Consider the following 26,208-nt stretch of genomic DNA (forward strand, 5'->3'; position numbering starts at 1 on the left):
TAGGAAGTGTCAGAAGGGGGTAAGAAATCACATCCATGATACTTTTGTTATAATTAAATATATATGACTTATTAGTGTAAGTTTGGCTAGAAGTTATGTTTGTTCTGGACGTTCACAACAGTAAGATGTACAACTTTTTGAGAAACCTTCATTAAAGTAAGTTTTTCTTTCTGTCTTTTATACTTATTAAATCATCTTAGTGCTTTTATTTTTACTCTTCCCTTCTTTACATTTTGAGAGAGATTTCTTAAAGCAGCCCATACTGAGATGTTCCACTGCTCAGCCAAAAAAAAAACCCTGCAAGCATACACACCAACAGGACACTCAAATCCACAGTGTTTCTGCCTTTCCCGTCCATACAAAAACAGCAGCTATGCTGAATTATACATATACATAAACAGCATTATGAAAAAAGATGATTTGCTGACAAAATTTCTGATGAGAAATCTAGCATAACTGCTCATAAAAGCAATAGTAAGCAAAGTTATATTTAACCTCGTCTGCAGATACCTTGTATATATGCACATACAACTAGAGAAAATATTTAAAGCATGACTCTGTAGTATTAAATGTCCACTTAAATAAAATTTCTTTTTTAAAAAAGGCTAATTAATTCAATGTGGTGGTGCTACAGAAAATGTCAAGCCACTGTACTAAAGAGGACTTCTGAGTCTGCAGAGCATTCTTTAATTGTAATAATTTTTATTACATTAATCCTAATAAAATCTTATTAATTTTCAAATTCCTAATAACATTTCTTTAGACGGGGAGCCAATATGAATTATACTTTCAATAGATTTTAAAAATTCTTACAGAGTAATCAAAATAAAACATTTATATTTGTTTGAAAACAAAAATACAAGGAGTTTTAACGAAGAACTTGGCTGGATTTCTGATAAATAGTATTCCTCAATTATTTCTTACATACAAGTTTTTTTTGTTTTAAATAAATAGAAATAGATTTACAGGACTACAGCATTTCATATATGGACTTTGGGTACAATTTTCAGAAGTGCATAAGTCCGAGTGACTTGGCTTCCTAAATCACTTAGGAAAAGGAGACTCAGGATCCTAAGTTATTTAGGCACTTCTGAAAACTCTACCCTTCATGACTTCAATATTCTATGGTCATTGTTGTGAAGTATGAACTTCGCTTGATCTTTGTTTTAGACCCAAGAATTCCGTTTTCAGTTCTCCAGGCTTAGGCGGCATTTCAGGTATAGTCTATAAAATAAATAAAACAAAGAGGTGTCAGTGCTCAAAATCTGTGACTGATATATAGAAAACTGAGCTAAACAAAACAGAAAATTAGACATCCCCTGAGAGGCAAAAAAGAACACTACATTCAAGTTACAATTTTGTCTCCCTCTTTCTTGAGCTAATTGTAAACTGATCTCTAGCATCAACCAAATTTCTTTCTAATTCAACTTCAACTTCTTACATCTGGCAATTTGACTTTAATCCTTTGGAACAACTTGATCTTGGGGGAGGTGGGGAATACCTTTTCTTTTCCAAGGAACCCTTCCCACAGTACTAAATTCCATTCCAGGGATGGAGAAGAGCCACTGAAACCTGGTTATTTTATAGGACATTAGAAGTGTGGGTGGCATTTTAGTTACTAGAGATCTGAAGTGGACTGTTTTTTCACCATCTCCCTTAAGAATAAAGCTCAAACTGATGTATCCTTCCCTTAATCGTCATGTATTGCCACATGGTTTCCTGATAAGCAGCTGTCTCACTTCAATTAAGTCATCCACCTTTGTAACTGCCATTCCAGTTAACCAGGTCAGGGTGCACATGCACAAGGACTCCCAAAGATACAATTTGAAAATGGTGGGAGAATATGGGAAGTGCTTGGCCACAGGAACAAGAGCCTCTTCTACTCTTCAGAAGAGGAATGTAGCTGTATTATGTGGCCAGTATATATGTAAATTGCCAAAGGGAGCTTCAGATTATACTCCAAACCAGCATGGGTGATCGTGGAAATTCTCATCCTCACCAGCTCTCACACTGGTCTTGAAGATGAAACACTTACACTGGGGGTGCGGGAAAAAAAATGAACCCTTCACATTATTTAACCTTTGCTGCTTTTAAAGCTATAAGCTTTCAGAGTCTTCACTAGTTTAAATAACTACAGATAAGCATTTTGTACAGCTATACATTTTGTCATTATATGTCAAATAAACCATTTCATAAAATTACTATATACTTCCTAATTACTAATCTACTGGTAGGAAAAGTATCACTCTAAACCTGTGGAAAGATTCTTTAAGGATAATTTTTCTTTTTAAAGAATTCCTGTTTTGAAAAGGGCATTGTGAAACTGGTCTTTTGTTTCCTCTACTAGAGGGCAGATCTACCCCACCACTTTTTGAAATAAAGTTACACAAGTTTAAACAACAAAAGCTCTAATACAGATGGAGTGGGATGTCTTACAGGTTGCAGAAGCTCTAGGGCATTGGTTCAAATTTAAACCTGGTCACCAGTTACCATCCGATGGCTGCTGGATTAAGACAATCGGTTCAAATGAAACCACCCTGTACCTAGTGATTGCAATGTGGACGCATCTTCTATCACCGCAACTGGTACTTTTATCAGCAGCCTTATGAGAGAAGCCAAAGTTCTAATAGGCATGGAAACAGAAGTTACCCCCTCTCCCCTCGAAGGATTGCCTCCAGATCAGGGAGAAGACATATGGGTGGTACACTGTGGAGTACCTTGTGCTGGTATTGCCATAATTTCTATTCTGTGGAGATAAAAAAAAATCTGCAGTCCTGAAGAGTGATGTTAAGTATTAAATTCAGTTTCTTTTTAATAGATTTGTTCTTAACAGCAAAATTTTTATTCTATTTCCTCTACATTTTTGGGAAAGATGGAAGAATAAATAAAAAAAGAGTGTATAATAGCTCCATCTGAGAAAATAATAAAAGCTCAGTTACCACTGCGTTAATAAGACAGCAACTGTTTACATCGGAGCCACATAAAATACTTTACGCTCTATGCAGCCACACTTTGCATCTGCACAGGTGTAGTAATAGTAGATTATGCTAGTGTATAAATAAGGCAACAAAGCCATGTTAATTTCAGCTACATTTTTTGAAGCGAAGGAATATTGTGGGAAGAGAGAATGGTTTTCCTAATGTAAAAGGGACAAAGTAAGAAGAAAAAAAAAGGTTGTAAGAGTCAACAGCTTGGGAAAATATGGGAGGTAAAAAGCAAGCTGTAAGACTCAGATGTCAAACCATTACAATACTTTTTCAACATTTGATTTGCATGGATTTTCACCCCTTAAATTTCTAGACAAAGTGAACTACAAATCTCTACCAAGACTGGTTTCAAAGTAGCAGCCATGTTAGTCTGCATCCGTAAAAAGAAAAGGAGTACCTGTGGCACCTTAGAGACTAACAAATTTATTAGAAGCATTTCACCTGGTTTAGGATTGAATTCACAAAAATGTCACATGCTTTCCACTCAAATCATAAGTAGATCCAACTTTGCCCAGAAGTTCACTTCGGAGCTTTAGGCCTTAATAAAACAAGTTAACCTTTTCCTGGTTCTGTGTCCAATTCCTTTAAAAACAAAGATTTATTATATACTTTCAGGTCCTGGAAAAATTACTACCTCCGCACGTAGTATTGCGTTACTACTACAATCTGCTTCCCAACCAAGCTGTGAAAGCAACTAACTGCTGACTCTGATTTAAGTGAAAGAAGAAAACAAAATATATCTTGTAGATATTACCGACTTGGGATTCTAGCTCTTCTAGTCTAGAGCTGAAGAGAATCTTTTAACTCCAGAGAAAAGGTAACTTTGACAAAAATACGCTTAGAAGAGTACCAATTTTCATTGCACTCTAATACACATTGTTCTTCAAAACTGAGGGAAAATCCCAAGACATGACTTTCTAGCAGCTTCACATATTTGCCTCTTTTTCCTTATTATTGTACTTACAAACAAGCATATCAACCTTTTGAAATGGAAGTGTTTTGGTATTTTTGCCACAGTGACCTTAACTATGTCCACTGAACAGCATTCCTATAGGAGAAATTTCAAAACGCATATTACTTAGCAGTTATATAAGTGAAATGAAAATCAAAACCTTAAATCACTTACAAGATCAGGTCTGTAATATCTATGCACAACTTCTGCACCTGCAAACATAGCCAGTGTACTTGCACTGAGCATTTTCAAGTAGCGAGGCCAAGATACCCCAGCGGGCATGATGAAGAGCAGACGGCACTTGAGATTGGAATACTCCAACTGACCGAGTGAAAAATTAGGGGAAAAAAAGTTGCAATAAATTAGTATGCCAACTAGCCCACTCTGAAATACAATTCGCCCTATTGGAATCTGTTAACAAGAAACTACATCCACCTTCGGCAGGAAATAGAGATGGGGTGGGGAAGCCTTTTGCAATGGAGCCTCACTTAAAAAGTTTAAAAGCAAGTAAAGAAGAAACCGTGCTTTTAAAATGTTCAAACCTCTTAAACACACTACAGAGGTAACAGCTCCCCCCGTGGACATCAGCCGACGGGATTCTTTGTCCTTACCCCCAAAGGCACCTCCACAAACTCTGGAGAGAACCCCACTGCCCAACCATGCTACACCGGTGATTAAGGCATGGAAAATGCACCTACCTGCATGCAGCAAAGCTCCACTACACCGGTCTGGCAGCGCTTGTGCTCTGTCCCGGACACTGAACATTAGGAGGAGGTCCCGGATGACAGGCTGTCCGCTCACAACAGCCCCAAGACCCCTGGGACAAGCTGGCCGACCCGGCCTTCCGCAGAAAAGGAGGAGCCGAGCGCCTCTCATCACATCATGTGACTCAGGGCAGGCCGGTCATACCTCACGTGAGTGTAGCGGCTGCTACGGAGCTACGTCCATTGCCCGTCTGTCCTCGCCTCCCCGCAAATGGGAGACCCCCATAGGGAGCCGCTGCTGCGAGGCCCCCTTCCAAACTGGCTGGGGAGAGAGGATGCTGCGGTGATTAGGGAGGCACCCTCACTGTTCCCTTGTTTGGCTCAGTAAGTCTGTGTTCATTCATATCCCTGAATGGCCTAACGCATCCGTCAGAGACTCTCTGCTCTATCCGTAGTACACAGCAGTGGCCTAAAGGCTTAGCCCACTGTAGCAACCCACCCACCCCCCCGAGGTAAGAGTAGCATTAACTGAGTGATTGCCTTAACAGTAAAATGCTGTAGGAATAGGATAGTAACTCCTAACGCTAGGAACTGTAGTTATGTTAACAATCCGGGAACAGTATTAGGACTGGCCAAGGGGCAGAATGGTTGGTGTTTTTCATTAGTTGTCCCCGGTTCTTGGCGTTGTGTGAGTATGTGAGCGTCTCAGCTTTGGGGGTTGTTGGGTTTTTTTAGGTTTCTAGCCCTCGTGATTGTGGGGAGAAAGCTTGGAAATGTGACAACTACAGGCTCAAAGATAAGGCAAATATTTTTATGGCCGTCTCATATTTGGGGCCTGATTCATGATTTTTGGCATTTTGTGGTAGCAGAATTGTAGTTCTATGGTAACACTAGTTGCCTTGTTACAATATAGGCCCTACTCTTGCAAACATTTACATGCCTTCTTAACTTTATACGTGTGAACCATGATCTAGCAAGGCACTTTTGCGTGTGCTTAACTTTAAGCATAAGTAGCCCTGTTGGCGTCAATGGGCCTAGTCACATGCACATAGGAAGGCATGGGTATAAGTGTTTGCATGATCAGAGCTGCAGTAGCCATACGGAAATACACTAGTTCTCTGTTGTAACTCTATAGTAAGCTGCAGCGTTAAGAACTGTTACTTTGGAATACGGTGGTAGTTTCTTTTAAAGGCTTTGGAATGTCCTTTAACAGTTACTACAGACTGCTTATTGGATTTCTTCCCTCCCTTGTGTTATGTTACTTTTCCGGCATGCACTTGCATTGATGTGCACAGAGCAAGCAACCAGTAGTATGGGCAGGTTTGATGGACTGCCTAGCAAACACTGATCACATTCTGTCTTTAGTCTCCCCAATAAGAAGTACACAGGCGCTTTTTAACGTCTTATGGTCAGCGATGCCTTAACTGTGACCAAAGCCCAGCCTCTCAGCCGCGTCCGACTTCACTGTGGCTCAGTGTGAGAGCCACGCTTACTAGGAATGTCAGTGAGCAGATTGCGGATCCCCTCTCTCCAGCCCCAGGAATCTCAGAGCGTCCCGCCTTCTGGGCTGGGAGCGTGTCTAGCGTGGACCCAGAGGCGAATGCTGCCCAGTGACCAGCCCCCCTTGCACTGCCAAGAGAAAAAGCCGGAAAGTGGGAGGGAGTCAGAGAAAACTGGAGCCATGGAACAACCCCGGCGCACGGCACACGTCCTGGGTCTGTCTGTCATCCAACAGGCTGGGGGGCGGGGTGGAGGCAGTCATCCAACAGGCTGCTGTGGGCCCTGGTGGTGGTGGTGGTGGTGGGAGCAGGGAGACCCCCGCCCCCTTTCACCCCATTTCGCCTCTTCTGCCTTCTCCCCACCCCCGCGAGCCTCGTGGTCATGGCCCGTGCCTGATCCGGATTGGCTGCCGTTCCCCACGTGACCGCTCGCTCGGCAGGCAGGTCGGCGGCGCTGTGCGCTTGAGGCGGGGGGGGCTGCGCGGGGAGGGGGCAGCGGGCGGGTTCTGCTGTTGGCGCTCGCGGCAGCCCGCTAGGCCGGACGCACCAGCGCTCGGGGATGGAAGCCGAGGAGCCGGGCAGGTACACGGGACAGCCGGGCCTGGGCCTAGGCCTAGGCCTAGGCCTGGGGCGGGGAAGGCCCCTGCCCTCCCCATCTCCCCCCGCCCCACCCCTGAGCCGGCTGCCCGGCTCCCAACGGCCGGGCCCGGCGCATGGTGACGTAGGCGGGGCGGGGCCTGGGGGCCGCCGCCGCAGGGAGGGTGCCCAGGGGGTGCTGGGCCTGTCTGTCCGCGCGTGGCAGGGTGCGAAGGGGGGTAGAGCGGGCGGGGACTGAGGATGTCGTCGCGCGGGGGGGGGGGTGTATTGTGTGTGCGGATGGGGGGGGGTCTCTAAGGTGCCACAAGTACTCCTTTTCTTTTCGTGTATACTAAGGGTGTATGGAGCAGGGGCCGCGGGGGGGGGGGGCGTCTCTCCGTCTGTCTCTTCAGTTGCATCTGAAGAGTTGGATTTTATTACCCCCGAAAGCTTATGTCCAAATAAATCTGTTCGTCTTTAAAACGTCACCGGACTCCTCGTTGTTTCTCTGTTTATGCTAAGGGTGTATGGATCAGGGACCTGTGTCTGTGTGGGAGTTTGTGCCCATAGATGGGGGTTGTATTGAGCAGAGACCCTATGTTGGCTGGGTCTGTGAGTATATATGGGGAGGCATATCTGGCGTAGGCGCCTCTGGTGTGCCTGGGTATGGGTTGCAGGAGTGTCTCGGATGTCACTCGCCAGTGTTTGGTACAGTATTGCTTAAAGATACAAAACAGTGTGCATTATGCCTCAAATCACCTAGGCACCTATAACATCTTGCAACCCAGAGTGCTTCACGCACTCTGTATGTGTTAGATAAAGTAAAATAATTTGCCAACTTTGAATTTACTTAATCTTCCTTCAAAAGTCAGGTAATTCTAATTGTTTTATGCAGTGTTGTAGCCATGTCGGTCCCAGGATACAACGTAGTAAGGTAATATCTTTTACTCAGCCAACTTCTGTTGGTGAGAGAGACAAGCTTTCAAGCCCACCTAGAGCTCTGCTTCAGGTCAGAGTTCTGTATGGACGCTCCCTGACTTACGCAATCGTTCCGTTCCAGAAAGCCTTGCATAACTCAAATTTTGTGCAAGTCGGAAATGTATACCCGAACATTATGCAAAAAAACAACCCAAAACCCTCTCCTATTTCTATCTTACGGAACTTTTTCCGTAAGTGCGAATTTGCGTAAATCGGGTCTTGCGTAACCCGGGGAGCGTCTGTATAAGCTTGAAAGCTTGTCTCTCTCACCAACAGAAATTGGTCCAATAACAGATGTTATCTCACCCACCTTGTATCAAATAAATCTAAGGCTTGGTCTGCAATACAGAGTTAGGTCGTTGTAAAGCAGCTTACATCAAGCTAACTCTGTAAGTGTCTACATTACAATGTTGCTCCCACTCATGTGGGTCCACCACTACGCTGACCTAACAATTCTACCTCTGCGAGAGGCATAGCACTTAGGTTGATGTAGTGAGAGTGACACAGTGTCTGTGTAGTCGCTGCGTTACTGAAATTTCCCATAGGTTGTCAGCTCTGCACAGGACTCATCACTGTCAGTGCCCTACACAGGTAAGCTGGTGGAAGTACTCCTGGTAAGGATGTGCACCACAGACATAGGGGGCGGAGTGTGGACATGAACCACCGCAGTAACTACTGACTTAGGTCGACTTAATTTGGTAGCTTAGGCAAAGCCAAAGTTAGTTGGATGATAGCTTTAACTTACCTAGATTGCCCACATTCTGTGTACTTGATGGTATACTTTTAAGAACATAAAGTGTAATGTGTTATAATTAAGGCTAAGATTTAGTCATAGGTATTTTTGGTAAAAGTCATGGACAGGTCACGGGCAATAAATACAAATTCAAGGCCCATAACTTTTACCAAAAATACCTGTGACTAAATCTCTACTTCTGGGGCCCCACTGCCCCCGGGGGGGGCCTGGTGGGGAGGTGGGGAGCTCTGCTTCAGTGCTGGGGGTTGACCTCCCCCCAAACCCTTCTGGTTGCTGCTCCTGGGGACCGCTCTCTGGACTGCTGCTGCTGCTCAGGCAGTCCCCAGGGTACCCCCAGGACAGCTGCTCAGGCACTCCCCGAGGAGTCAGCCACACCGGCTGTTGTTCCAGTGGTCACCGAAGCCAGCTGCCCAGGGCCGCCCAAGCAGCAGGTAGTGTGACTAGCCCTGGGATCTCTGCTCTGGCGTTCACCGGGGCTGCCCCCAGGATCGCTGCTTGGACAGTCTGCGGGACCAGCCCCACTGACTGCTACTTGCGTGGTCCCAGGAGCCAGCTGCCTCCTGAGCAGTGGCTGGAGCAGCTGGCCCTGGGTCACTCCAGCAGCGGCCAGTGCGACTGGCTGTGGGGTGCCCAAGCAGCTGGCCCCAGCTGCTGCGGAAGTCATGGGGGTCTTGGAAAGTCACGGAATCTCTGACTTCCGTGATGTCCGTGAAAGAATCACAACCTTTAGTTATAATTGTGTTATAGAAAAGTGGAAGAAAATAAGGCATATATTTAATGTGACTGTCATAATCTGAATATTCTGATTCTTGTATGCTTAATATTAAATTAATTAAAAAGGAGATGGGGTGTTCAGCAATGTTTGATTCCCACTATGTGATCAGAAGCATTGACCATTTATTTAATGGAATTGGATGTTCTACGTGTTGCTGTAATAGACTGTAACTGGAGAATGTAACATGCAGTGTATGCCAACCCTGGTTAAGAATGTCATGATTTTATTTTGATTAAGTAATGTACTGAACAGGTTATAAACTTAAGAAAATTCTGAAAGATTAATGTTATATGGCTAACAATACTAACTTTTTTTCTTTTAAGATATTATTCTCCTCTTCAGCAAGCTCAAGCATTTTATACATTTCCATTCCATCAAATGATGACTGCAGCTCCTAACATGGAAATTATGAATGAACAACAGACTGTAGAGGGCATTCCAGATCCAGACTTTGCTCAAGAACCTATTCAAGGTAGTGTGACCAAATTAGTATAACTTAATAAAATTTAAAATCTTGATTAACAAGGCTGAAAATGAAATTGATACTTAGTAGTTGATTTTCAAGGATCATTTGTCTTAATAATTTGCTTCTCTAGTCTCCTGGTTTTTCTCTTTTTGGCACTCTTTGAACAAGTGTTCAGAAACTTGTTTTTTGTAACATATTTCTAAAAGAATAATGAAAATATTGCTGCATGCATATAGGAAAATACAAAGCAAACCCTGGTTGTAGTTTTGACATTGGTCAGTCTTAGGGGCGTATTCCTTCACCTGCTTACTTCCCTGGTCCTTCTTTCATGAACAGAGAGCAACAATTGATGTTTATTGGGGTGAACTTCCAGCAAGCATGATTTCAAAGAGCCCAATAGCACCTTATTTCAATGTAACTAGTTTAAAATGTAAAAATGTGATCGTTCACTTCCCAGCTTATGGCTGCCTCTGCTGCTTAAGAACCTAAGAACAGGGCCTCAAAGCTGTCACAGTAAAAAAAGGCCTTTACACCAGCAAACAGTAATTTTTAATTCTTTCTTTTATACCTCTATAACTAGCTAAGTAATAAAAAATACACCTAAATTCTTAAAGTATAGGCCTTTACAAACAGGCCTAAATATCTATATCCTAACATTCAGCCTTGCCAAATTCTGATCTTTCATGATGAATGAAAATTTTCATAGGCGAGTAAACTACGATTAGTTGATTTTGTGTTGTGGTTTTTCTAAATCAGTCATCATGGTAAAAGGCCGGCAGCTAGACTTTTTTTTGCTTCAGCTAGTAAATGTTCATAGCAATTTTGTAAAATTAGCATAGTAGGATCTTGTTTTACTGAAAGTCTTTATTAGGGATACATATTTAATTACTTTGTTTTTGTGGTGAATTATGATCATCTGAATTTTTAATTACTACTTTAAAAACGAACTTTAACCCACCTACAAATATGAGAAGGCTAGAAAACATGTCTTGAGATACGTTTCAGTTGGGTGCTCTGAGCATTTCTAGGTAGGCCCTATTATCTTTAACCTTCATATATATCTTCCCTTTATTAGTTTTGGTGCTAAGTGTGCCAGAATGGGAGCCTGTGTAATATTGTCACCTTATTGCTTACTACTTGTAATGTCTGCCATACTTGAATGCTAGTTCTAAATCATTAGTAACTGTACTTTTCCACTATTTCAGAATTAATCCTTTATCCATATTTTGAATATAAGTGTGAGTCTCTCTGTATTAACATAATGCAAGAATGTTAAATCTGGGATGATGGTATCCCAGGCCTAATTGTGTGCCACATCTACATAAATATTTACTTTCACAGTAGTTGCTGTAACCCTTGGCAAGATTAAATTGTATAGTTCTCCATCTTCTAGTTCAAGCAGTAAATGCTCTGCTCACTCTAACAGAGACACTATATTATTCACTACAGTTAGTGCACAACTGTAGTATTGTATTTAGTACAGTTAGGCGTCTCATGTTGTGTTACGTGTTGTGATGAGGAAACAGTGTCTTTTAATTACGCTTTCATTTTGCTTTAGGTATTCCAGTAGTGTTCTGTTGAGCTATTCCAGGTCTTGCTGTAAACACTGAGAACTAGGTGAAGTCTCCTCAGGCTCATTAGCAGGGCATGAAAAACTAACCAGACACCTACTAACAAGAAGACTAAACCTACTCTTCGGAGATAGATATGAAAGATCAGGGTGGTGTGACTCCTCTGGTGAGAAGCCCATCAACTCCCAGCCTTGGGAAGGGAGAGGTTTTTGGGGTTTCCTGTTAGGATGCTGTCCCTGGACCCTGTTTGGGAGCTCCATCTGTAGTGATAGTCTGGGTAGTAGGTGTCTGATAAATTTGAAATTCAACCCTGTTTTTGCTGCTGGGATTGGGAAAGACCTTGCTCTTCTCCCTTGAGAGTCTGCCTACTGGGAGTAGGCGTGGGTCTCTTCCATTCTGTGACTACTGGCAAAGATTTCTTGCTCCTGCAAGGAGAGGAAGAGGGAGGGAGATCTGTTGTTCTATCACTGCTACAGACTTCAATTTTTTGGGTCCTCCTTCCTTATGAAATAACTCAGTGCCTGACTGCTGCTGCTTTTAGCTTTCCTAAATAGCAGCAACAAGAGTGTGAAATTAACATGATTCTTGACAGTTTTGCTGTTGCCCATTGCAGTTCTGCATAGCAGCAGTGAAATAGATTACTGTGGTGCTAATTTTGTTATGCTACTGCTTGGCAAAGTGCCACAGATGCATCATGGATGTCTGCAGACTCAGGAAGGCAGTGAGTATTATATTTTTCTCATCTCCAAGATTATTCTCATGCTGAAAGTTCTTAAAAAATAAAATAAAAGCTTAAATTTTGCATTAGTTGATGGGGTTAGGCTTATCACTTGCCATTGTTAAATGGGCATTTGAGTTTTTCAAGCCCTGTTCATTAGTGTCACAGTGTTAGGATGTCAAGAATCAGAGGGGTAGCCATGTTAGTCTGTATCCACAAAAACAACAAGGATTTTGGTGGCACCTTAAAGACTAACAGATTTATTTGGGCATAAGCTTTTGTGGGTAAAAAATCGCACTTCTTCAGACATTTTTTACCCACGGAAGCTTATGCCCAAATAAATCTGTTAGTCTTTAAAGTGCCACCGGACTCCTCAATATTAGGATGGTGGGTAGAAAGTCGTCACTAGGATCACATGTCATGACCAAAGTAGTGTCAGAACTGATAGTAAGTATAGAAATTCTATGCTAGAAGTTTATAAAGATTTTTTTTTTTCCTCAACTGCATGAATTACTTTCTGTTCATATATATCCTGGATAACAAATTCCCTTCTGGTCTCACTTTGTCAAATGGAAAGGATAATGGTGCACTCAAGTTTTTAAGTTATGCCTCACTGGAAGATGTCTATTCAGAGAAGGATAAACTCTAAATAGATTGTGCAATTTTATTTAAATTTCCTATATATGCTGTATGGCTGGGTTTGTGGTATAGGCAAGCTTATATCTTACATCGTGTGTTGTTTATCTTCCCTCTTTCTTTTGGTACACCATTCACCCAGCACCCTGAAGTATGCTAGGTGCTGAGAAACTGATCTCTAGTCATCAGCCTTTGCTTGTGTATATATAAGCTGAAGTCCCCTATAGCAGAGTAGAACTTACAGTATTATTCATTTGAATTTAGACTTTGCTGCTTCTGCCTCCACCCACAAAACAAAAGAAAAGCTTATGAAATTTTCTTACCTCTTGAAGTGTTTCCATATATGGTGTACTGTATATGGCATATTAGCCTAAATTATCTGTGTGACTACTGCCATCTTGATTTGTGTTCTGTAGCCACAACATTGTAGTTTCTTCCACTGTGAGAACTGAAGTAGTGGTAGTTTGTTCAGGGTGGTTGTTTCTTTTTTTTTTTTTTTCAATTTATATTGCCCCCCCCCCCCCAAAAAAAAAAAAAACTGGAGGGAGACAAAAAGAACAGGAAAGGAAAGGAAGGGGGGCATGGAGGGGAAAGGAGAGCAACATCTCAGTTTCCATCTGCTTGGAATTACTAAAGATTTTTAGAAAGTCAGACCAAATATTTTCAAATTTATTTGAGATCCCTCTTCTCTGAACTATTACCTGCTGCTGGTCAGCAAACCGTGGAGGCTGTCTGCTCTGCTGTCTAAGCAATATGAGTTGGTGGCCTTTTTTGTTTTTTAAATAAATTACTATGCAGTCATAGTGGCTACTCTGATTAGATGTGCATGTAGTTTTTGCTCTGCATGTATTTTCAACATCGAAGAACTGTTAAAGGTTTTGTTTGTTTGTTTTTTGAACAATTCTCAAATAGACAAGATGGGGCAGCTAAGCATATAAGGAAATAGGAAAAACTCCCAGTATTTACTGTGGCTATCAAGCATGTAACTCTTCAAGTCAGTTATAATTTATAGCTGAACTCTGACATGTGTCTATAAAGGGTTATCTGCGAAACTTAAATTCTCTAGTGAAGTCCCAGATGGCCAAAGAATTAGCAATAAACATAGTTAATTAGGAGGTATGGTAGGGAACTTGTATATGGACTTTTGTTGAGCACATCTTAAATTTTCTATAAAGTAACCATTTTTGTGTGTGATGTTCATTAAGCCAGAACCATGGTTTTGATTTAGGTGATCCTGTCAAGTGATATTCCCTGTGAGATAAAGTAGCATTCCATTGGACAATGAGTCTAATTTTCATCACTAGCAAATGAAACCAAATGCTCCCCTTTTTCGTGTCCAGCAACTGTCAAAGCAAAATATGCCAGTACTGTCTGTCTGTTAGTATGAACCTAAACCTCCACAACGTCACTTTCTGACATGGGCTAGTGCTGTTCACAGACCAAACCTGGAATACAGAGCTTCAGCTGAAGGGTGTTTTATGTAAGGATTATTTTGCATGAATATTTTGAAGATGAGAACAGTTTTTAGTAGACAAGTTTAAAATTTGAGCAGCATATTTTTGTATTAATGTTTGACATCAATATTATTAAAAAGAGTTCTACACTTTTAGAAAAGCCATGCAAAAAGGAAACTATTAATATGTGTTTCAGAAGTTACAAAGGGAAGGAAGAGAAAAACCAGATCAACAGAGCCAAAGAAACCAGCTGCTAAAGCAGCTAAATCAACTAAATCAAAAGGCAAACAAGAGAAGATCACAGATACATTCAAAGTGAAAAGAAAAGTGGACCGTTTTAATGGTGTATCCGAAGCTGAACTTTTGACCAAGACTCTTCCTGATATTTTGACCTTCAATCTGGATATTGTAATTGTAAGTCATACATTTTAAGTAACATTTTTGAAGTCTAACTCATGAATTATTATTTACTTTATTGTTTATCTAGCATTTTCATGATGAGGTTTCACAGGATAAAGAAGCATCCAAGTTGTTGTTTGTGTACAGTAGTTTCACGCTTTCTGCCAAGGATTATAGTAACTGCATTCTAGTTTATGGAAAAAATCTTAAATTTAAATATGAGGGAAGGTGGAAACTGTTCATACTATTATTCAGTGTTCTTTCCTTATTGTTTTCCCCTAAGTGCTACACCTAACTGTTGTAAAATACATGTTGCGGTAATGCTGTAATGTTACACCTATAAACTGAGATCTTGTCTTAAATTTTTAAAATCTTGAAATAATTGAAAATTGTTAATTGAGCTCTGATTAATAGGCTTGACAAATGCATTATTATGCATTTCCAAGTAATTAGATCAGTTTGATAAACGTATTCCCTTTTCCCTTCATTATTTTAATCTGTTTTTGAAGCTACAATTTACTAATGCTTTGCTCTGTAGATTGGCATAAACCCGGGTTTAATGGCAGCCTACAAAGGGCATCATTACCCTGGACCTGGAAACCACTTTTGTAAGTTTATTGTTCTTTTCTTCTTTTTATTGGGATTTGCAGAAATCTGTCATAAGATTACAATTCAAATGAGGCTGTTTGTATTTTTTAAACACTCTCAGCATTGTCTGTAATTTAATGACAGGCACATACTACTATGTTCTATCATGTAAAGCCACACACACAAAACAAAGATGGATCGTCAGTGATTCCTCTGGTCTTGTTTATAAATGCGGGTTCAGAATTATGTAAACATAGTTACGGATTATATAATTGAAAAAATGACTTTGTTTAGTCTTAGTTTATTACAGCATATAATTAAATCAAAATCAAATGACAAATATTTGTGTTTTCATGGTTTTTTTAATAAGTCAGCGGTCACCAACTTTCAGAATAAAAACAGACCATCTTTCCCAAATACAATTTTCTGAATGCCCTACCAATTCTGTAAAAAGAACAGGAGTACTTGTGGCATCTTAGAGACTAACAGATTTATTTGAGCATAAACTTTCGTGGACTATAGCCCACTTCTCAGAAACTGCTGAGCTTGAATTAATATGCAAACTAGATACCATTAACTTGGGTTTGAATAGAGACTGGGAGAGGCTGGGTCATTACACATATTGAATCTATTTCCCCATGTTAAGTATCCTCACACCTTCTTGTCAACTGTCTAAATGGGCCATCTTGATTATCACTACAAAAGTTTTTTTTTCACCTGCTGATAGTAGCTGATCTTAATTAGTCTCTTACTCCACTTTTTCATGTTCTCTGTATGTGCTCTTATTGTATGTTCCATTCTATGCATCCAATGAAGTGAGCTGTAGCTCACGAAAGCTTATGCTCAAATCAATTTGTTAGTCTCTAAGGTGCCACAAGTCCTCCTGTTCTTTTTGCGGCTACAGATTAACACGGCTGCTACTCTGAAACCTACCAATTCTGTATTTACCTCTTTATTAACAAAACTCCTAGATGTCTGAATAAAACACAAACCCCTTCCACCCCACCTTCCAATCCCTCAAACTGGTAGTTTCCAACATTAATGGTACACCATATTTTGAGATTTAAAAAAAAAAAATACTGCTATATCTTTACAACTGCCTCATATTTATTTTAATAATTCTGGACACTTTCATTTTTCATCTGAATGTTGCTATTGGGGTAGAAGGGAGAAGTACAAAATTTGACTTAATTTGTGATTCACTGTAAACAAACTAGGGCTCATTTACCCCTTTCTGTTGTAGGTAGGTGCATAGCTTGTTTTCTGGGTTCTTTATAAAAGACTGTCTGCCCTTGATCTGTGTGAGCACCTGTTAACATCAACAGGAGTGACAAGTCCAGATTAAAGGCTGTGTATGAGACACAAGTCTGGTGCCCACATCTTGTACTGGGTTTTTGTGTTAATGGATTTTTCATTTATTTTCCTCTGAAATGAGTGTGACACTGTCTAGAATGGCTCACAACTTTGAGTGCCTACCTCAGGGCAGACACCCCAAACTGGCCGTGTGTTCTATAATTAGACTTCACCAAGCCAGTAACAAATGTGAACTCCTGGATTATTACAACAATCTTAACACTTAGTCACAGACAGTCCCCTTAGACTCTCCAGCCTATTTTGCCACCCAGACAAACTGGACTTAGTGAAAAATGGTCACTTATATAAAAAAATCACACCACATTCAGGTTGCTTCCAGTCCCATGAGACCAGTCACTTATCCCAGATTGATTGGTACCCTAGCTCTTACACCAAAGACAATGCCTGTAGCCAATCCTGTAATAAACTGTCTAAACGTTTATTAACTAAGAAAGAAAGAAGCGTTATTTACAGGTTAAAGCAAGCAAATGTACACACAAATGAGTTTCCATCTAAATCTTAAGAGTGACAGAACTGTAGTGATCTGTCTATTCAAATTGTCTTTCAGGGCAGACCCTGGAGGATCTCTGGGGATGTCTGGCTTCAATTTAGAGTCTCTGGGCCCTTCAGAGTTCAAAAAGCTAAAAAGATATAATTTCTTCTTGACAGGGATTTGTATTCCTTTCCCCCAGAGTACAAGATGTTGGGATGAGTTTAGGTGGAGGGGGAGCAATAAACAGTCTTTTGTCCTCTGATGTTCCACAGTGGTTTGTCCGGTATCTATGGGCCTTCTTTGGTTGGCAGGCAACAACCCCTCCTGTGACAATCCAGTATTTCACACTTGATGTTTTTCTCCTGACTAGGGAGATTTACATTTCAGAGCAAACACTTAAATACTAACTTGATAATATGGGCTATAGATATTATAAGTGAGATTAATGCATGCAGCAACATACAAGCATTTCATAGAGTCTAAACACATTCTTATAAGACTAATACCTGTTTTGAGCAAAACAAACATACGTGTGACCTGGTCTGGTCCCCAGCTATGAGGTTGTCAGTTCTTAGCTAATGTATGCAGCCTGGGCAAGAACTGGCATCTAACCTGCCAGCATCACAATGAGCATTTTACTTAATGTGTATTTTATCATGAATCAGTCCAAATGTGTGCATGCTGATAAAACCATTTCGTAATATGAAGATGCTTCTTTACAGTGAGACAAACTAAACTTGTCATTTTAAACTTTTCATGCTACATCAAAAATTGGGGCGAGGTAGAAATAGTACTAAAATACGTAAGATGATAACTTAAGTACAGAAAAAGTAAGTGTGCTTACTTTATGCCAAAGAGCTCCATGGCAGTGTACAGCACATAACATAACTCAAATAAATAAAATGTTAATCTACTTATTAAAATTCAAACAATCCATGTCCAATACAAAAAGATAAGTGATGACAGGATAAGGTAGTAAATTAGACTAACAGGTATACCAAAAAATATAAGGGAAAAAACAACTCTGAAATGGTGGTAATTGGTGTGGGTTTTTAAGTAGGTGGGGAATAACAGATGAACATCAAGGGGAGTAGCTTTCATAGTAAAGATATGATTGGTTGCTGACTGAAGACATGATATCGAGATCTGTAAAAGTCAGGGGATGTGCTGAACATGCGTAGCAGTTCAGAGGAGCCTTGAGGAGATCTCATACTTAATCAAGGCTTGCACCATTTTGGGTTCCTAACATGAACAGTGTCAACTTGCTTAATATTAGAACAGCCTAGATTTTTGAAGACTTTCATTATAAAGTTAACTAACCTTTCAACTTCGTTTGTTTTGCTTGACCAATATTGCTTTCTTTTCATGCTCTTTGTTTTGAACCTCTGGTAGTCTGTAGTGGTCTGTCGTCTGGGTTTTTTTTGTTGTTGCTTTTTGTTTTGGGAGCCGCTGTTTGTTTTTGTTGTTTTGTTTTTATAGCCCTTGCTGAAAATGTGTTCTCTCCAGCACCACAATGAATTCTCCATATCTACGATAATGTTTCTAATGCTAATTTTGTGGTCCTGAGCTTCACAAGAGGAACCAAATAGAATAAGGTGGAAATAGATATTGATCAAAGTTGTTCCATTTTTACTTAAGTCATAAAATTTAAAGCTACAAATTTAACTTTTAGGAACAAAGCCCTGTTTATGGAAACAAGGAATCCCGTGGTGGCATTACATTTTTCAACAGGGATTTTCTATCTTGAATCAGTATAGAAACAATGCTCACTATAAGCAGTCTTTAAAATAAATAAACGTAGACAAGGCAATCATCTTCTGAAATGTTCGCTTAACATGGAGTATTTCTTTAGCATTCCAATACTATATACTGGGCAATCCCTTTTTTTAAATAGCTTTCATATTTTTCTTTATTTTAGTATCTCCTTAGAAATAAATACTTCATTATAGTATTTTGGCATCTTGAAGTATTTCAGAATGCAGATGAGTAAACTTGTATCTTCTCTCTTCACAGGGAAGTGTCTCTTTATGTCTGGGCTGAGTGAGGAACAATTGAACCATATGGATGACCACACTTTACCCCAAAAATATGGTATTGGATTTACAAACATGGTGGAAAGAACAACACCAGGTAGCAAAGACCTCTCCAGGTAGGAAAATGCAGGATAGTACTATATTTAAACAAGGAGTGGTAGCCAAGGTCTTAATCTCGAATGCAATTGTTTTTTCTCATTTAGCAAAGAGTTTCGAGAAGGAGGACGAATTCTGATGCAGAAATTGCAAAAGTATAAACCTCGCATAGCAGCTTTTAATGGAAAATGTGAGAATCTTAATTTTGAATCATTCTTTTTCCAGCAGCCTTCTATGTGGCGTATAATGATCTATCTTCATTTCATTTTAGGTATTTATGAAATTTTTAGTAAAGAAGTTTTTGGAGTAAAGATTAAAAAATTGGAATTTGGATTGCAACCCCACAAAGTCCCAGACACAGAAACTGTAAGTTCTTGCAAAGTTATTTCAACACTAGTGAAACCAATGAAACCCACTTACACCGGTGGTGAATTATGCCCAAAATGTGTGTGGGAAAGTGAAGGGGTCTTATTTAAACAGAAAAGAATGGGATTGGGCAAATATAATCCTTTCCTCAGCCAGACTTTTGTAGGGGTTTATAGGTTTGCTTTTGGAAATAGTGTATTATTGTCAGCAGGATAAGTTACATGCTGAAAAGGCATCTGTAGTCTGAATAAAAAAATTATTGACCATCATGAATACCCCTAATTCACCCACAAATAGGATATTATAACTTGACAACAAGTATACCATTCAGAAACTCAAAAATCCAATCTAAATACTATGGTAACAACCCCCCCCCACACACACACACACACCCCCCACCTTCTTTGTTAACAAGGAGGTACTCAAGCATAGACGCCGACTTCATGGGTGCTTCAGGGGTGGAGCACCCACCGAGAAAAATTAAAAGGAGTACTTGTGGCACCCTAGAGACTAACCAATTTATTTGAGCATAAGCTTTCGTGAGCTACAGCTCACTTCATCAGATGCTATTACCAGCAGGAGTGTGAGTTTGTGTGTTACTCTCCTGCTGGTAATAGCATCTGATGAAGTGAGCTGTAGCTCACGAAAGCTTATGCTCAAATAAATTGGTTAGTCTCTAAGGTGCCACAAGTACTCCTTTTCTTTTTGCGAATACAGACTAACACAGCTGTTACTCTGAAACCTGAGAAAAATTAGTGGGTGTTTAGCACCCGCCGGCAGTCAAGCTCTCCCTGCAGCACCTCTCCCCTGCCAGCGGCCCCACTGGTCACGCCTCCTGCTCCCTCCCAGTGCCTCCTGCCTGCCACAAACAGCTGTTTCACAGCATGTAGGAAGGTGGGGGAGGAGCGGGGACAGCGCATGCTTGGGGGAGGAAGCAGGGAAGGGACAGAGCTGGGGTGGGAAGAAGCAGGGGCTTGGGGGAAGAGGTGGAGTGGGGGGTAGGGCCTGGGGTGGAGGGGAGTGTCGAGCACCCCCTGGCTAGAGGGGAAGTCAGTGCTTGTGGACTCAAGGATGACCATGACACTAGTCCAAGCATGGGGGAGGGAACACGTAGTCAGGCACTGTGCTATTAGTGGTAGTAACAAAACTGCTGTATCTGAGCATGCAAGGGGATCAGTACTTTTAAATGCAGCCTTCTAAAGGTGACTTTCAGTTGCACTCTGTTGAATTTTGATGTTTCAATACAATTCTTTGAGGAAGAGTGTTCATGGTGGACTGTAAGTAATGAGTGGACCATAAAGTACTAGCATGGATGGAATATACATAGACTTGATCCACAAACTGTTCTTAAAATACCCCTTCGATGGATACCTTGAATTTTAATATTGTAACATATTGGTTGTGTTCTAATTCATAAACTCAAATACTGTATTATTCATAAATAAATATTGTAATACTTTATTGGACAAGTCACTTAATTTTTCTGAGTTAGTTTTAAATCTTAGTTTTTCTAGGGCAGATCCTCAGGTGGTGTAAATTGTCATAGCTCTGTCAGCTGATGATCTTACCTCTCTGTCCGAGGTAAGATCCTCAGCAGGTAAGCGAAAACAAGGACGTAAGTATTACCCAGTCTCATGAGGATTAATAAATGTTTGTACAAAAGCTTAAAAATATAAAGGTGATTAAGTGCTTAGTCATTCTTGAGGTTTTTACATATTGTATGCTTTACTGACCTCTAATTTAGCATTGCTTGCTTTTTGTTGTCTCTTTTGTAAAGCTCTGCTATGTTATGCCATCATCCAGTGCAAGATGTGCTCAGTTTCCACGTGCACAGGATAAAGTTCATTATTACATAAAGCTTAAAGATTTAAGGGATCAACTGAAAGGCATTACGCCAAACACAGAGGTGCAGGAGGTGCACTATACGTTTGATTTACAGCTTGCACAAGGTATAGTGCTTTTTGGTAATCTTTTTCTTAAAATGTATATGGTAGCCATATCATCAGGTTTGATATGAGAGAGATAATATATAGAATCAGCAGTTATCAGGGTAGAAGGAAATTAAGAATTATAGGAAACACATAACTATATTCCCTCTAATTTACAACAGACTGTGTAGAACTAAGCATGTTACTTATGTCATCTTTTCTTAATCTTAATTACCCATTATCTCATGGAAGGTGGGATAAGAACTTTGTTTAAAGTAAAAATACATGTATACAGTGTTGTGTTGTGTGATGTAATGTTCATGGTTTACTATTATCCTGAAGATTAAGATATTTGAGGCCTTTTTCTCCAGAGGATGCTAAAAAGATGGCAGTTAAAGAAGAAAAATATGATCCAGGTTACGAAGCGGCATATGGTGGTGCTTATAGTGAGAAAACCCCCTATGAGCATGAACAGTGTAACTTTGCTTCAAATGGAACAGGTAAAAAGTGATGCTTGTGGCTTTTAATCTCCAAGTCTTTACATACGAGGATTATTTTTCTGCATTTCTACCATTTCAGGCAGCTTCCACAGTTTTTGTTTAAAGTTTTGAAGAACAACATTTAAACTGTTAAATTTATAATTTCTTCCATATCATTTTATCAGGACATTAGGGCCCCCTTTTCTGTTTGGGGGGGAAGAGGGGAGACATTTTTTTTTCTTTTTTCCTGGACACTCATTTGTATTTAAATAAAATATCTTCTGTAACTTCAGCGACTTTCCCAAAATCAGATTTTAGGGATTCTTCCACAAATCTGTTGTGTAAAAATAACTAACCATTTACAAGTCATATATGGAATCAACCTAGTAGAGCATCATAATTATCATTTTTTGCCATAAATTTACATAGGGCTTTTCATTACAAAAGAAATGGTCATTACCTCTGAATTTATACTCTAAGAATAGCAAGACCTGACAAGTGATAAAAAAAGAGAGAAATAAGGTTATCCCGTTCATCTTGCTACTGGTGACGGAGGATGTATTCAAATGTATTTTTCCTGTATCAGGATGGTTTGTGGTTCCCATATAACTTCATAAATTGATTTGAAGGCTAGTGTAAATGCACATTTTTGTATTAATACACTGTTAAGACTGAGAAATTGAAAAAAACCCACCAAAACCACAGACAGTGTAGTGTATCCCATTTAATGTTGTGTAGGAAACCTTAACTTTTGGTATTCCCCAACTTTGAGAACATTGTTTTAACTTTATATCAAAACTAGGTTTTGCACTTAACTTTTTTGTGGATTTCTAATTGTAAAGAGATATTGGGTGTTGGGGAGAAAAAAAGAAACATAGAGCTTATGTATGCTGTGGAGCCTGAACATTTCTTGACCTGGGACAGAGCTGCTATCTTGCAGATCTTTCACAAAGTACACAATTTCAGCCCCAAGTGAATTTGAGAAAACTATTAGCAACAGAAAAAACTCAAGGGGAGAATAGAATGAGAGTTGGAACTCTGACTGTAGCAGAATAGCCATTATTAGGAATTCTGGTTTTCATTTCAAACCAAAAATGGAGGAGGTCCCATTGGTCACAACTGAAGAACAGGTTTAAATTCTATATAGGGGAACTAATGAATAATTACCAATTTCTGATAATGGTCTTTAAATTTCATGTCCTAATCTTGTGCTCTGATGTAGATTGCTTCCTGTTCATGATCTTTCGAGTTCGTTTCTTAGTCTCATATAATAGACTAAGAAACACAATGGGGTTTGGTGTGGTGTTATGAAGACTGGGTAGGCAGGATCCAAACAAAATTGAGAATTTTTACATGTGTTTTCTGTGTGTTCATTGCTAATGAAACAACTAATTTCTGCTCAGACTTGCTCAGTCACAATTCAAATAAATATAAGTTATTTTTTAGGAAGTTAACATGGATTAGAGAGTAATGTAAAAACTGAAAACATGTCTCCGCACCACAGCTAGCAGAGCAAATAGAAAAATGGGAGGCGGGGGGAGAAATGCTTGGAAAAAATTTTCATCAAAAGCAACTTTTCTGAAACTTTCCTACAAGTATGATGCCAGCTAAACTATTAATACTTTTGTTCGTTTCACTAGAAGTGAACAATCTAGACTACAGTGGGGGGTCATCCTTCGGTGACATTCCTAACGGACAGTGGATGATGCAGTCCTTCACAGACCAGATTCCAGAATTCAGTAACAGTGGGGCACAAGAGCAAGAAGAAAGCAGTGTGTAAAAGCTGCCTCTTTGGCAGCTATGCATAAATGCTGCAGTTTTAATGCAGTTATCAAGAACGGTACCTCAGTTCTCTAACTGAAGCATTTTAATAGTATTTTACTTGTTATTTTATTATAGTCCAAATCAATTGTGTGGTAGATTTAATCCTATGAAGTAAGTAATTTTTAAGGGAATGTCCAACATTTAAAAAAAAAAAAGTAGCCCTTTTTGTATATGAGTTTTATATTTAACTTACACCATTTCTTGCAGTTTGACAAACTGCTTTCTCGTATGTGAAGACTGATTTCTTTTGGGGTTACTTTAATTCTGTAATTTGTAGTGCAGTAGTTTGTGGAATTCTACTTTTTACTGATTCCTTCATATGGGGGGATATTTTAACCCTTTTATATGCAGAGTGGAAAATGGGAACATAAAAGCCACTTGCTGATTAAGATTACCACTGTTGCTTGACAGTGTAGCCCTGCTCTCACAGGGAATAGGGTTTTAAAGTCAATGTAGTTACATGAATTGTGCATTTTCAAGGCCTGCCTTCTGTTCTCTGCCACAAGTGAGAGTTTCCCACTTTGCTTTCCAAGCTCCATCCCCATTTACCTCATTTGCCATTTGGCACCTGGAGCCTAAGACACTTGAGACCTCATCTCCCCCACCTTGTAAAAGGGGGGGAGGAGAATCCAGTTTGTTGAGCGGGGGCAGGGCTTGAAGACTCCTGCTTAGTTGTCTTGAATAAGGCTGCCTAGTATCAGCTTCACCCTCTAAGAAATGAGGTGGAGCCGGTTGGGCTCTGTGGAGCTGAAGTGCCCTCCCTCTCCTCCATGGCTGGTCTCTGACTTCCCACTTGGCTTACACTGAGCAGCTCCTTATGGTGCAACAGTAGCACTAAATGGGGGGAGAGCACACCTTGGTACTGGCCAGCTTAGAGAGCATGCTTTCAGACAATGGGGAGGCCATACTCCCCGTAAAATATAAAAGCAGACACCTTATTTGCACATGTCACCAAGAGGGAAAACTAGCATGGGGCTGGAACAGGGATTAGGGGGGTTTCTCCTCCTTGCTTCCTCTTCCCCCTCCTCCCCCCCCCCCCCAAATAATTATGGTATGAAGTTAAAGCCACGGGCAGCTGCTATGTGAATATAAAGTCAACCCTGGAAAATAGTCTAAAGTACTTAATAGTTTGTGTTTCTAGACAAACTTTGACTTATGTGGCCAATGTAATATTCAGGGAGTGAAATGAGTTTTCCATGCTTGTGTATAAAATATCACTCTCTTTCCCTCTTTTGAACAGAGAGGGGAAGATATGTCTTGAAGTAAAAGCAATAAGCTGATCAAAACATTTAATGTTTTGGTGATCTTATGAGAGTAGGTGCTTTGTATACTTGAAATATGCACAAACTGTATCTTCTTAATCCAAACTGGTCAGATATTACACTACCAGAGATTTTATCCTTTCTTCCACGCTTTGGCATTTGCTGTCATGGATTGAATGGAACCAGGCAATGCAGAACCTAAGCCTGCTAACAACTTTGGATCTCACACACCCAGGTAGCACACTGCCAGCTCAGTGGGAGGCAGGCATGATGTTTACAGTTCTCTTCCCCAGTTGTGTGTCTTAATCCTAAGAGAAATTTTTAAATCAAGACAAAATGTGCGTTGTGGTTCTGATCATGTTTGTTAGCCTCAGTGTAAAGCTGTTCATTATGTGGTCAAAGATATATGGAAATTGTTCATTTGTTATTTAAAATGTACTGTATCCTGTATCGCTGTTTACATGGACATGTTCCTGCAGGTGCTCAAAAGTGCCTTGCATCAGGGATTTGTAACAATTCGATTTATTTTTCAACAAAAGTATGTGAAGCATGTAACTACTATTGCTGAGTAGATAGTGCAATAGTACATAAATTCTGTAAAGGTGGCTTTTTAATTTGAAGGGAAAGTTCTGTTCTTTAACAGAGGTGCCTACTAGATTATGTAGGGATAAAGTAGAGTTAAATGTACAATGACAGTTTCATTAAATATGGCAAGTAATGTGTGTGCATTCTCTCAAATTGGTGCTGTAACATGGAGGTTTTAAACCCATCTTGAAAATCTACCGGTGTTTCACAATAAAATCAGGAATTGTACTGAAATATCTTATTGCGTTAAAGTGTGATATTTTGCCCTCTGACTAGTGATGGGATCTGATTATGATGCATGTAAACACCTGCTGAATGGCTTCACTATAGTGTTTTGAAAAGAAGCACTAAGTGGCTGCACTGAAAAAGAAAATTAGACCTATTGAAATGTTTTTCATTCATTTTGGTTTAATGCTGCTTAAAAAAAACAGGACTAGAAAGCTAAAACATCTTGTACTCAGCACTAAGTACTGCTCGTATAGATTCAACAAGCAAGTGGAATCTTCTTTAGAGGATACAAAACATTGCATGAAAACCCATTCTGTTTAGTCCTGATTTTCATATTTGTAAACATTTTAAAATGTCTTTAATCAAGTAAACATATCTCACAATATTACTAGAAACTCAAGCTAATCTGAAGTTTGTATGTGTGTTTTACCCCCATACCAGTACATTAACTCAACATTTATTTTTAGGGTGAAGCTTAAATACTTAGGGTTAGTTTTGTAAAAT

The 26,208-nt window shown here is 39.9% G+C and overlaps 2 protein-coding genes across 7 annotated transcripts; one reads left to right on the forward strand and one right to left on the reverse strand.

Moving 5' to 3' along the window:
- Positions 1-755: 755 nt before the first annotated feature.
- On the reverse strand, positions 756-4,830 carry UQCC6 (ubiquinol-cytochrome c reductase complex assembly factor 6). Of its 2 annotated transcripts, none has more exons than XM_084648494.1 (3): positions 4,606-4,830; positions 4,114-4,260; positions 756-1,224 (listed from the first exon to the last, which is right to left on the reverse strand). In XM_084648494.1, exons 1-3 carry the CDS (start codon positions 4,813-4,815, stop codon positions 1,129-1,131), a joined length of 453 nt encoding a protein of 150 aa, XP_084504620.1. In that variant the 5' UTR covers positions 4,816-4,830; the 3' UTR covers positions 756-1,128. The 2 variants fall into 2 exon arrangements, with proteins under 2 accessions (XP_084504620.1, XP_084504619.1); XM_084648493.1 differs by having other exon boundaries at positions 779-1,224; positions 4,638-4,778.
- Positions 4,831-4,850: 20 nt separating this feature from the next.
- TDG (thymine DNA glycosylase) lies at positions 4,851-25,710 on the forward strand. 5 transcript variants are annotated; one of them, XM_084648393.1, is made up of 10 exons: positions 4,851-5,027; positions 9,549-9,697; positions 14,267-14,484; positions 15,008-15,077; positions 18,917-19,052; positions 19,140-19,222; positions 19,304-19,398; positions 21,176-21,347; positions 21,698-21,826; positions 23,446-25,710. In XM_084648393.1, the coding sequence occupies exons 1-10, from the start codon at positions 4,915-4,917 to the stop codon at positions 23,583-23,585; spliced, it is 1,305 nt and encodes a 434-aa protein (XP_084504519.1). In that variant the 5' UTR covers positions 4,851-4,914; the 3' UTR covers positions 23,586-25,710. The 5 variants fall into 5 exon arrangements, with proteins under 5 accessions (XP_084504519.1, XP_084504522.1, XP_084504521.1 ...); XM_084648396.1 differs by lacking the exon at positions 4,851-5,027 and adding an exon at positions 5,030-5,155; XM_084648395.1 differs by lacking the exon at positions 4,851-5,027 and adding an exon at positions 6,509-6,586.
- The last annotated feature ends 498 nt before the right edge of the window (positions 25,711-26,208 follow it).

This window comes from Lepidochelys olivacea (assembly GCF_965140295.1).
Source record: "Lepidochelys olivacea isolate rLepOli2 genome assembly, chromosome: 1".
NCBI classification, from domain to species: domain Eukaryota; kingdom Metazoa; phylum Chordata; order Testudines; family Cheloniidae; genus Lepidochelys; species Lepidochelys olivacea.